The following is a 15,000-nucleotide window of genomic DNA, read 5'->3' on the forward strand; positions in this document are numbered from 1 at the left end:
ACACACACACACACACACACACACACACACACACACACACACACACACACACACACACACACACACACACACACACACACACACACACACACCCACACGCACAGGTCGTGTCCCAATACCCAGAACTGGGTTTGTGATGTAATTGTGTGTGTAGATCAGTTCAGCAGATTAGACAGACAACAACTAAAAGTGACGTGATGCGTGTGTGTGTGTGTGTGTGTGTGTGTGTGTGTGTGTGTGTGTGTGTGTGTGTGTGTGTGTGTGTGTGTGTGTGTGTGTGTGTGTGTGTGTGTGTGTGTGTGCGTGCGTGTGTGTGTGGTCATAGACCCATTGTAATATATGTGAGGAGTGATTAGTGTTGAGGGGGAGGCACCAGAGGACAGATGTATTGTGTGAATGTCAGGGTCACTGGCAGATCTAGTATAGAGATAGACTCTGGCAGATCTAGTATAGAGATAGACTCTGGCAGATCTAGTATAGAGATAGACTCTGGCAGATCTAGTATAGAGATAGACTCTGGCAGATCTAGTATAGAGATAGACTCTGGCAGATCTAGTATAGAGATAGACTCTGGCAGATCTAGTATAGAGATGGACTCTGGCAGATCTAGTATAGAGATAGACTCTGGCAGATCTAGTATAGAGATAGACTCTGGCAGATCTAGTATAGAGATACTCTGGTAGATCTAGTATAGAGATAGACTCTGGAAGATCTAGTATAGAGATAGACTGGCAGATCTAGTATAGAGATAGACTCTGGAAGATCTAGTATAGAGATAGACTCTTGCAGATCTAGTATAGCGATAGACTTTGGCAGATCTAGTATAGAGATAGACTCTAGACTATTTTAATCATGGTATGTAGTTATTAGTATAGATATATCCAGTTTATTCATAGTATGTACTTAGTAGTATAGATACATACAGTTTAGTTATAGTATGTACTTAGTAGTATAGATACATACAGTTTAGTTATAGTATGTACTTAGTAGTATAGATATATACAGTTTCGTTATAGTATGTACTTAGTAGTATAGATACATACAGTTTAGTTATAGTATGTACTTAGTAGTATAGATACATACAGTTTAGTTATAGTATGTACTTAGTAGTATAGATATATACAGTTTCGTTATAGTATGTACTTAGTAGTATAGATACATACAGTTTCGTTATAGTATGTGGTAGGGTCTCACTTTTACGGGTCCGCTGTATCTGGGTTTTGGACAAAAAACACTTGTATTTCTTTATTTGTTGTTAATTTGTAAATGTATATTGTAGCGGTAGTATTCGTTTCCGTGGGTAACGTATCGATGTGTAGTAAAGGTCTAAGGACCATCGGGAGCGACTTGGACCTAGAACATCACCATGGCAACGACCACCATGACAACGACCATGGTTCTGATCCAGAATATCAACTTAATTCACTGGTAATAGAGAGATAGAGAGGTCTGGATAGAGAGAGAGATGGATAGAGAGGGAGAGAGTGGGAGAGACAGGGGAGAGAAGGAGAGAGAGAGATGGAGATGGGGAGAGTGGGGAGAGAGGGGGGAGAGAGGGAGAGAGAGAGATGGAGAGAGGGTGGAGAGGGGGAAGAGAGGGAGAGATGGGGAAGAGAGGGCGACAGAGATGAGATGGAGAGGAGCATGTAGGGAGTGGAGGAGAGCGAGGGGGAAGGGATGAAGAGAGGGAGGGCAAAAGGAGGGAGAGAGAGGGAAGATTGTGCATGTTTTTGCATGCATGTCAGTCGACATCTCGTGTGAGGTGTTTGACCCTTAACCCTGTGGGGTGCAGGAGGGGTCATATCGTGGCGAGTAGCTTCCGTGGACCTGACATGCTAACAGTCTGAACATAAAGCCTCTCTGTGACAGCATCGTGTCCTCACCACACTAATGACTGGTTATTACCTCAGCTGCACGTCCCAAATGCCACCCTGTCCCCTAACCAGCTGGCACAGAACCTTTCTGGAATGTTCTACAACATTGTATTAGCTTGTACAAGGTACTATATTGGGAAGGATAGAACCAACGTTCTACAACATTGTATTAGGTTTTACAAGGTACTATATTGGGAAGGATAGAACCAACATTATGACAACATTGTCTTAGAGGTCTAGTGCTGGCAAAAACGGGATCTGGAGTTTTGGCTTGCCTGGTGACAACACCAGGCGGTAAATAGACTGATAAGAAAGAGGTCATTACAATGATGTGACGAGACACAAGCCCAATATTTACTAGTTCCTTATAATGATGTGACGAGACACAAGCCCAATGTTTACTAGTTCATTACAATGATGTGATGAGAGACAGACCCAATGTTTACTAATTCATTACAATGATGTGATGATGTTTACTAGTTCCTTACAATGATGTGATGATGTTTACTAATTCATTACAATGATGTGATGATGTTTACTAGTTCCTCACAATGATGTGATGATGTTTCCTAGTTCCTCACAATGATGTGATGATGTTTCCTATTTCCTCACAATGATGTGATGATGTTTCCTAGTTCCTCACAATGATGTGATGATGTTTCCTATTTCCTCACAATGATGTGATGATGTTTCCTAGTTCCTCACAATGATGTGATGATGTTTCCTAGTTCCTCACAATGATGTGATGATGTTCCTAGTTCCTCACAATGATGTGATGATGTTTCCTAGTTCCTCACAGTGATGTGATGATGTTTCCTAGTTCCTTATAATGATGTGATGATGTTTCCTAGTTCCTCACAGTGATGTGATGATGTTTCCTAGTTCCTCACAGTGATGTGATGATGTTTCCTAGTTCCTCACAATGATGTGATGATGTTTCCTAGTTCCTCAGTGGTAGGTCAGTGCTTGGTCAGTGGTTGGTCTGGGGTTGGTCAGTGGTGGGTTTCTGTGGTTGGTGTCTGGTTGGTCTGTGGTTGGTTTAAGGTTGGTTTGAGGTTGGTTTGAGGTTGGTCTGTGGTTGGTTTGAGGTTGGTCTGTGGTTGGTTTAAGGTCGGTCTGTGGTTGGTGTAAGGTTGGTTTAAGGTTGGTTTGTGGTGGGTCTGTGTGACTGATACTTCAGAGGGGTTTGTGTTTGGACCAGTTGTTTTGGCTCAAATTTCTGAAATGTAGCAGGTCTGACGTTACACTGATAAGAGTGGTGGGAACACAGTGGTGCGTACACACACACACGCACGCACGCACGCACGCACGCACGCACACACACACACACACACACACACACACACACACACACACACACACACACACACACACACACACACACACACACACACACACATGTCACAAAATACCAATGTTACATACTGTGTAAAACTTACTCTCTCTCTCCCTCTCTCTACCTCCTCTCTTTCTCTCCTCCCTCTCTCTCTCTCTCTCTCCACCCTCCCTCCCTCTCTCTTTCTCTCCTCCCTCTCTCTACCCCCTCTCTCTCTACCCCCCCTCTCTCTCTCCCTCTCTCTACCTCCCCCCTCTCTTTCTCTCCTCCCTCTCTCTACCCCCTCTCTCTCTACCCCCCCCTCTCTCTCCCTCTCTCTACCTCCCCCCTCTCTTTCTCTCCTCCCTCTCTCTCTCTCTACCCCCCTCTCTTTCTCTCCTCCCTCTCTCTACACCCCCTCTCTCTCTTTAACCCCCCTCTCTCTACCCCCTCCCCTCTCTCTCTCTAGTCTGACAGTAACACTAGTTTCCTGCGTGCTGCGAGGGCGGGGAACCTGGACAAGGTTCTGGAGTTCCTGAAAGACGGCGTTGACATCGGTACCTGTAACCAGGTAAGAACCGCTGGAGGTTGCCGTGGCAACGAACAGCTAGACACACAACTTTTCAGTCATCAGCAGTACCACCCTCCCTCCCTCCTCACCCCCATCCTCTCACCATAGCCAGCAGCAGTACCACCCTCCCTCCCTCCCTCCTCACCCAATCCTCTCACCATAGCCAGCAGCAGTACCACCCTCCCTCCCTCCCTCCTCACCCCCATCCTCTCACCATAGCCAGCAGCAGTACCACCCTCCCTCCCTCCCTCCCTCCTCACCCCCATCCTCTCACCATAGCCATCAGCAGCACCTCCCTCCCTCCCTCCTCACCCCCATCCTCTCACCATAGCCAGCAGCAGCACCTCCCTCCCTCCCTCCTCACCCCCATCCTCTCACCATAGCCAGCAGCAGTACCACCCTGCATCCCACTGCTTCTGAAGCTAAGCAGGGTTGGTCTCTGGATGGGAGACCAGATGCTGCTGGAAGTGGTGTTGGAGGGCCAGTAGGAGGAACTCTTTCCTCTGGTCTAAAGAAAATATCCCAATGCCCAAGGGCAGTGATTGGGATGCAGTTGTTTTGTTATGTACACTCAGTGTAAAAGGAATTAACCCTAGTCAACAGAATATAACTATATAGGGAATGGGTGCTGGTCAACAATAGATAACTACCTGTGTGTGTGTGTGTGTGTGTGTGTGTGTGTGTGTGTGTGTGTGTGTGTGTGTGTGTGTGTGTGTGTGTGTGTGTGTGTGTGTGTGTGTGTGTGTGTGTGTGTGTGTGTGTGTGTGTGTGTGTGTGTGTGTGTGTGTGTGTGTGTGTGTGTGACAGGGTAGTGTTGTTATGTGTCCCTGTCTTATGTAATAGACTTAATATTTCAGCTCACATGTCATTTGGCTTTTAAAAGCCTCTGTGTCGTAAGTTAAACACACACACACACATACACACACACACACACACACACACAGACACAGACACAGACACAGACACAGACACAGACACACAGACACAGACACAGACACACAGACACAGACACACACACACACACACACACACACACACACACACACACACACACACACACACACACACACACACACACACACACACACACACACACACACACACACACACACACACACAACACAAGCGTCTGTTTCGTGAGTTATTCAGTTAGGTCATAAGTCATAGGTTTATTAATATGTTTTATATAATACCAACAAACAAGGGAACAGGGTGGTTTAGACCACAGCCCATAGGGTAGTAGTGTAGTGTATAGGGAACAGGGTGCTGTTTGGAACACAACCAGGGACTTTCATCATTGATGCCTCACAGGTCCAGAAGAATAGAAGAGGGTCAAATGATGTCATTCAGGGACAAAGAAGGGACATATATCACTCTTTCACTCTCAGGTCCGTCACTCAATTTGTCATTCACACACACACACACACACACACACACACACACACACACACACACACACACACACACACACACACACACACACACACACACACACACACACACACACACACACACACACACACACACACACACACACACACACACACACACACACACACACACACACACACACACACACACACACACACACACACACACACACACACACACACACACACACACACACACACACAGAGAGAGAGAGAGGGAGATCCTGCCATTGTAGGGAACGGTAGGTGCTGGGTATTGTAGTGGACTGATGATGTCATCTGGCTCGGTCCTTTCAACAGCTGCAGACAGACAGCTAATCCTGATCACATTCACACACACACACACACACACACACACACACACACACACACACACACACACACACACACACACACACACACACACACACACACACACACACACACTGTGTTTCTGTAGATCTCAACCTTCCCGACCTGACACTGTTTTATAGCTTCCTCTCTGTAGCCAGTAAGGAGCTAGGAAACATCATCATGTCATTATATAGGAGCTAGGAAACATCACATCATTATATAGGAGCTAGGAAACATCACATCATTATATAGGAGCTAGGAAACATCACATCATTATGTAGGAGCTAGGAAACATCACATCATTATATAGGAGCTAGGAAACATCACATCATTATATAGGAGCTAGGAAACATCATTACGTCATTATAAGGAACTAGGAAACATCATCACATCATTATATAGGAGCTAGGAAACATCACATCATTATATAGGAGCTAGGAAACATCACATCATTATATAGGAGCTAGGAAACATCATTACGTCATTATAAGGAACTAGGAAACATCATCACATCATTATATAGGAGCTAGGAAACATCACATCATTATATAGGAGCTAGGAAACATCACATCATTATATAGGAGCTAGGAAACATCACATCATTATATAGGAGCTAGGAAACATCACATCATTATGTAGGAGCTAGGAAACATCACATCATTATATAGGAGCTAGGAAACATCACATCATTATATAGGAGCTAGGAAACATCATTACGTCATTATAAGGAACTAGGAAACATCATCACATCATTATATAGGAGCTAGGAAACATCACATCATTATATAGGAGCTAGGAAACATCACATCATTATATAGGAGCTAGGAAACATCATTACGTCATTATAAGGAACTAGGAAACATCATCACATCATTATATAGGAGCTAGGAAACATCACATCATTATATAGGAGCTAGGAAACATCACATCATTATATAGGAGCTAGGAAACATCACATCATTATATAGGAGCTAGGAAACATCATTACGTCATTATAAGGAACTAGGAAACATCATCACATCATTATATAGGAGCTAGGAAACATCACATCATTATATAGGAGCTAGGAAACATCATTACGTCATTATATAGGAGCTAGGGAACATCACATCATTATATAGGAGCTAGGAAACATCATATCATTATATAGGAGCTAGGAAACATCATTACGTCATTATAAGGAACTAGGAAATATCATCACATCATTATATAGGAGCTAGGAAACGTCATCACGTCATTATATAGGAGCTAGGGAACATTATCACGTCATTATATAGGAGCTAGGAAACATTATCACGTCATTATATAGGAGCTAGGAAACATCATCACATCATTATATAGGAGCTAGGAAACATCATCACGTCATTATATAGGAGCTAGGAAACATCATCACATCATTATATAGGAGCTAGGAAACATCATCACATCATTATATAGGAGCTAGGAAACATCATCACGTCAATATATAGGAGCTAGGAAACATCACATCATTATATAGGAGCTAGGAAACATCACATCATTATATAGGAGCTAGGAAACATCATCACGTCAATATATAGGAGCTAGGAAACATCATCACGTCATTATATAGGAGCTAGGAAACATCACATCATTATATAGGAGCTAGGAAACATCATCACATCATTATATAGGAGCTAGGAAACATCATCACGTCAATATATAGGAGCTAGGAAACATCATCACATCATTATATAGGAGCTAGGAAACATCATCACATTATTATATAGGAGCTAGGAAACATCATCACTTCATTATATAGGAGCTAGGAAACATCACATCATTATATAGGAGCTAGGGAACATTATCACGTCATTATATAGGAGCTAGGAAACATCATCACATCATTATATAGGAGCTAGGAAACATCATCACATCATTATATAGGAGCTAGGAAACATCATCACATCATTATATAGGAGCTAGGAAACATCATCACGTCAATATATAGGAGCTAGGAAACATCATCACATCATTATATAGGAGCTAGGAAACATCATCACATCATTATATAGGAGCTAGGAAACATCATCACATTATTATACAGGAGCTAGGAAACATCATCACTTCATTATATAGGAGCTAGGAAACATCACATCATTATATAGGAGCTAGGGAACATTATCACGTCATTATATAGGAGCTAGGAAACATCATCACTTCATTATATAGGAGCTAGGAAACATCATCACTTCATTATATAGGAGCTAGGAAACATCACATCATTATATAGGAGCTAGGAAACATCATCACATCAATATATAGGAGCTAGGAAACATCATCACGTCAATATATAGGAGCTAGGAAACATCACATCATTATATAGGAGCTAGGAAACATCATCACATCATTATATAGGAGCTAGGAAACATCATCACGTCAATATATAGGAGCTAGGAAACATCATCACATCATTATATAGGAGCTAGGAAACATCATCACTTCATTATATAGGAGCTAGGAAACATCATCACATTATTATATAGGAGCTAGGAAACATCATCACTTCATTATATAGGAGCTAGGAAACATCACATCATTATATAGGAGCTAGGGAACATTATCACGTCATTATATAGGAGCTAGGAAACATCATCACTTCATTATATAGGAGCTAGGAAACATCATCACTTCATTATATAGGAGCTAGGAAACATCACATCATTATATAGGAGCTAGGGAACATTATCACGTCATTATATAGGAGCTAGGAAACATCACATCATTATATAGGAGCTAGGGAACATTATCACGTCATTATATAGGAGCTAGGAAACATCATCACTTCATTATATAGGAGCTAGGAAACATCACATCATTATATAGGAGCTAGGAAACATCATCACGTCAATATATAGGAGCTAGGAAACATCATCACGTCATTATATAGGAGCTAGGAAACATCTTCACGTCATTATATAGGAGCTAGGAAACATCACATCATTATATAGGAGCTAGGAAACATCATCACGTCATTATATAGGAGCTAGGAAACATCACATCATTATATAGGAGCTAGGAAACATCTTCACGTCATTATATAGGAGCTAGGAAACATCATCACGTCATTATATAGGAGCTAGGAAACATCATCACTTCATTATATAGGAGCTAGGAAACATCACATCATTATATAGGAGCTAGGAAACATCATCCCGTCAATATATAGGAGCTAGGAAACATCATTACGTCAATATATAGGAGCTAGGAAACATCACATCATTATATAGGAGCTAGGAAACATCACATCATTATATAGGAGCTAGGAAACATCACATCATTATATAGGAGCTAGGAAACATCATCACATCATTATGTAGGAGCTAGGAAACATCATCACATCATTATGTAGGAGCTAGGAAACATCATCACGTCATTATATAGGAGCTAGGAAACATCATCACGTCATTATATAGGAGCTAGGAAACATCATCACATCATTATGTAGGAGCTAGGAAACATCATCACATCATTATATAGGAGCTAGGAAACATCATCACGTCATTATATAGGAGCTAGGAAACATCATCACATCATTATATAGGAGCTAGGAAACATCATCACGTCAATATATAGGAGCTAGGAAACATCATCACATCATTATATAGGAGCTAGGAAACATCATCACGTCATTATATAGGAGCTAGGAAACATCATCACTTCATTATATAGGAGCTAGGAAACATCACATCATTATATAGGAGCTAGGAAACATCATCACATTATTATATAGGAGCTAGGAAACATCATCACATTATTATATAGGAGCTAGGAAACATCATCACATCATTATATAGGAGCTAGGAAACATCATCACGTCAATATATAGGAGCTAGGAAACATCATCACATCATTATATAGGAGCTAGGAAACATCATCACATCATTATATAGGAGCTAGGAAACATCATCACATCATTATATAGGAGCTAGGAAACATCACATCATTATATAGGAGCTAGGACACATCATCACGTCAATATATAGGAGCTAGGAAACATCATCACATCATTATATAGGAGCTAGGAAACATCATCACATCATTATATAGGAGCTAGGAAACATCATCACATCATTATATAGGAGCTAGGAAACATCATCACATCATTATATAGGAGCTAGGAAACATCACATCATTATATAGGAGCTAGGAAACATCATCACATCATTATATAGGAGCTAGGAAACATCATCACATCATTATATAGGAGCTAGGAAACATCATCACATCATTATATAGGAGCTAGGAAACATCATCACATCATTATATAGGAGCTAGGAAACATCATCACGTCATTATATAGGAGCTAGGAAACATCATTACGTCATTATATAGGAGCTAGGAAACATCATCACATCATTATATAGGAGCTAGGAAACATCATCACATCATTATATAGGAGCTAGGAAACATCATCACATCATTATATAGGAGCTAGGAAACATCATCACATCATTATATAGGAGCTAGGACACATCATCACATTATTATATAGGAGCTAGGAAACATCATCACATTATTATATAGGAGCTAGGAAACATCATCACATTATTATATAGGAACTAGGAAACATCACATCATTATATAGGAGCTAGGAAACATTATCCCGTCAATATATAGGAGCTAGGAAACATTATCCCGTCAATATATAGGAGCTAGGAAACATCACATCATTATATAGGAGCTAGGAAACATCACACATCATTATATAGGAGCTAGGAAACATCATCACGTCAATATATAGGAGCTAGGAAACATCACATCATTATATAGGAGCTAGGAAACATTATCCCGTCAATATATAGGAGCTAGGAAACATCATCACATTATTATATAGGAGCTAGGAAACATCATCACATTATTATATAGGAGCTAGGAAACATCATCACATTATTATATAGGAACTAGGAAACATCACATCATTATATAGGAGCTAGGAAACATTATCCCGTCAATATATAGGAGCTAGGAAACATTATCCCGTCAATATATAGGAGCTAGGAAACATCACATCATTATATAGGAGCTAGGAAACATCACACATCATTATATAGGAGCTAGGAAACATCATCACGTCAATATATAGGAGCTAGGAAACATCACATCATTATATAGGAGCTAGGAAACATTATCCCGTCAATATATAGGAGCTAGGAAACATCACATCATTATATAGGAGCTAGGAAACATTATCCCGTCAATATATAGGAGCTAGGAAACATTATCCCGTCAATATATAGGAGCTAGGAAACATCACATCATTATATAGGAGCTAGGAAACATCACACATCATTATATAGGAGCTAGGAAACATCATCACGTCATTATATAGGAGCTAGGAAACATCATCACGTCATTATATAGGAGCTAGGAAACATCACATCATTATATAGGAGCTAGGGAACATCATCACATCATTATATAGGAGCTAGGAAACATCATCACGTCGTTATATAGGAGCTAGGAAACATCATCACATCATTATATAGGAGCTAGGACACATCATCACATCATTATATAGGAGCTAGGAAACATCACATCATTATATAGGAGCTAGGAAACATTATCCCGTCAATATATAGGAGCTAGGAAACATCACATCATTATATAGGAGCTAGGAAACATTATCCCGTCAATATATAGGAGCTAGGAAACATTATCCCGTCAATATATAGGAGCTAGGAAACATCACATCATTATATAGGAGCTAGGAAACATCACACATCATTATATAGGAGCTAGGAAACATCATCACGTCATTATATAGGAGCTAGGAAACATCATCACGTCATTATATAGGAGCTAGGAAACATCACATCATTATATAGGAGCTAGGGAACATCATCACATCATTATATAGGAGCTAGGAAACATCATCACGTCGTTATATAGGAGCTAGGAAACATCATCACATCATTATATAGGAGCTAGGACACATCATCACATCATTATATAGGAGCTAGGAAACATCATTACGTCATTATATAGGAGCTAGGAAACATCATCACTTCATTATATAGGAGCTAGGAAACATCATCACGTCATTATATAGGAGCTAGGAAACATCATCACATTATTATATAGGAGCTAGGAAACATCATCACATCATTATATAGGAGCTAGGAAACATCATCACATCATTATATAGGAGCTAGGAAACATCACACATCATTATATAGGAGCTAGGAAACATCATCACGTCATTATATAGGAGCTAGGAAACATCATCACGTCAATATATAGGAGCTAGGAAACATCATCACATTATTATATAGGAGCTAGGAAACATCATCACATTATTATATAGGAGCTAGGAAACATCATCACATTATTATATAGGAACTAGGAAACATCACATCATTATATAGGAGCTAGGAAACATTATCCCGTCAATATATAGGAGCTAGGAAACATTATCCCGTCAATATATAGGAGCTAGGAAACATCACATCATTATATAGGAGCTAGGAAACATCACACATCATTATATAGGAGCTAGGAAACATCATCACGTCAATATATAGGAGCTAGGAAACATCACATCATTATATAGGAGCTAGGAAACATTATCCCGTCAATATATAGGAGCTAGGAAACATCACATCATTATATAGGAGCTAGGAAACATTATCCCGTCAATATATAGGAGCTAGGAAACATTATCCCGTCAATATATAGGAGCTAGGAAACATCACATCATTATATAGGAGCTAGGAAACATCACACATCATTATATAGGAGCTAGGAAACATCATCACGTCATTATATAGGAGCTAGGAAACATCATCACGTCATTATATAGGAGCTAGGAAACATCACATCATTATATAGGAGCTAGGGAACATCATCACATCATTATATAGGAGCTAGGAAACATCATCACGTCGTTATATAGGAGCTAGGAAACATCATCACATCATTATATAGGAGCTAGGACACATCATCACATCATTATATAGGAGCTAGGAAACATCATTACGTCATTATATAGGAGCTAGGAAACATCATCACTTCATTATATAGGAGCTAGGAAACATCATCACGTCATTATATAGGAGCTAGGAAACATCATCACATTATTATATAGGAGCTAGGAAACATCATCACATCATTATATAGGAGCTAGGAAACATCATCACATCATTATATAGGAGCTAGGAAACATCACACATCATTATATAGGAGCTAGGAAACATCATCACGTCATTATATAGGAGCTAGGAAACATCATCACATCATTATATAGGAGCTAGGAAACATCATCACATCAATATATAGGAGCTAGGAAACATCATCACATCATTATGTAGGAGCTAGGACACATCATCACGTCAATATATAGGAGCTAGGAAACATCATCACGTCATTATATAGGAGCTAGGAAACATCATCACGTCAATATATAGGAGCTAGGAAACATCATCACATTATTATATAGGAGCTAGGAAACATCATCACATTATTATATAGGAGCTAGGAAACATCATCACATTATTATATAGGAACTAGGAAACATCACATCATTATATAGGAGCTAGGAAACATTATCCCGTCAATATATAGGAGCTAGGAAACATTATCCCGTCAATATATAGGAGCTAGGAAACATCACATCATTATATAGGAGCTAGGAAACATCACACATCATTATATAGGAGCTAGGAAACATCATCACGTCAATATATAGGAGCTAGGAAACATCACATCATTATATAGGAGCTAGGAAACATTATCCCGTCAATATATAGGAGCTAGGAAACATCACATCATTATATAGGAGCTAGGAAACATTATCCCGTCAATATATAGGAGCTAGGAAACATTATCCCGTCAATATATAGGAGCTAGGAAACATCACATCATTATATAGGAGCTAGGAAACATCACACATCATTATATAGGAGCTAGGAAACATCATCACGTCATTATATAGGAGCTAGGAAACATCATCACGTCATTATATAGGAGCTAGGAAACATCACATCATTATATAGGAGCTAGGGAACATCATCACATCATTATATAGGAGCTAGGAAACATCATCACGTCGTTATATAGGAGCTAGGAAACATCATCACATCATTATATAGGAGCTAGGACACATCATCACATCATTATATAGGAGCTAGGAAACATCATTACGTCATTATATAGGAGCTAGGAAACATCATCACTTCATTATATAGGAGCTAGGAAACATCATCACGTCATTATATAGGAGCTAGGACACATCATCACATCATTATATAGGAGCTAGGAAACATCATCACGTCATTATATAGGAGCTAGGAAACATCATCACTTCATTATATAGGAGCTAGGAAACATCATCACATCATTATATAGGAGCTAGGAAACATCATCACGTCAATATATAGGAGCTAGGAAACATCATCACATCATTATATAGGAGCTAGGAAACATCATCACATCATTATATAGGAGCTAGGAAACATCACATCATTATATAGGAGCTAGGAAACATCACATCATTATATAGGAGCTAGGAAACATCATCACATCATTATATAGGAGCTAGGAAACATCACATCATTATATAGGAGCTAGGAAACATCATCACATCATTATATAGGAGCTAGGAAACATCATCACGTCAATATATAGGAGCTAGGAAACATCACATCATTATATAGGAGCTAGGGAACATCATCACGTCATTATATAGGAGCTAGGAAACATCATCACATCATTATATAGGAGCTAGGAAACATCATCACGTCAATATATAGGAGCTAGGAAACATCATCACTTCATTATATAGGAGCTAGGAAACATCATCACGTCATTATATAGGAGCTAGGAAACATCATCACATTATTATATAGGAGCTAGGAAACATCATCACATCATTATATAGGAGCTAGGAAACATCATCACATCATTATATAGGAGCTAGGAAACATCACATCATTATATAGGAGCTAGGAAACATCATCACGTCAATATATAGGAGCTAGGAAACATCATCACTTCATTATATAGGAGCTAGGAAACATCACATCATTATATAGGAGCTAGGAAACATCATCACGCCATTGTAATGAACTAGTAAACATTGGTACTGTTACATCATTCGTGAACTAGTTAATATTAGTGCTGTCTCTTGTTGCATTATTAGTGAACTAGTTAATATTGGTGCTGTCTCTTGTTGCATTATTAGTGAACTAGTTAATATTGGTGCTGTCTCTTGTTACATTATTAGTGAACTAGTTAATATTGGTGCTGTCTCTTGTTGCATTATTAGTGAACTAGTTAATATTGGTGCTGTCTCTTGTTGCATTATTAGTGAACTAGTTAATATTGGTGCTGTCTCTTGTTACATCATTAGTGAACTAGTTAATATTGGTGCTGTCTCTTGTTACATTATTAGTGAACTAGTTAATATTGGTGCTGTCTCTTGTTACATCATTAGTGAACTAGTTAATATTGGTGCTGTCT

At 39.4% G+C, this 15,000-nt stretch overlaps 1 protein-coding gene across 1 annotated transcript in view; it reads left to right on the forward strand.

The window, feature by feature from the left end:
- LOC139579579 (ankyrin-3-like) overlaps positions 1–15,000 on the forward strand; it is a 258,392-nt gene that overhangs the window by 47,079 nt on the left and 196,313 nt on the right. Inside the window, exon 2 of the mRNA XM_071408336.1 lies at positions 3,659–3,760. Coding sequence (XP_071264437.1) covers positions 3,659–3,760 — 102 coding nt within the window. The remainder of the gene's footprint in view (positions 1–3,658; positions 3,761–15,000) is intronic.

Source organism: Salvelinus alpinus, chromosome 6 (genome assembly GCF_045679555.1).
Source record: "Salvelinus alpinus chromosome 6, SLU_Salpinus.1, whole genome shotgun sequence".
In the NCBI taxonomy this organism is placed as follows: Eukaryota; Metazoa; Chordata; class Actinopteri; order Salmoniformes; family Salmonidae; genus Salvelinus; species Salvelinus alpinus.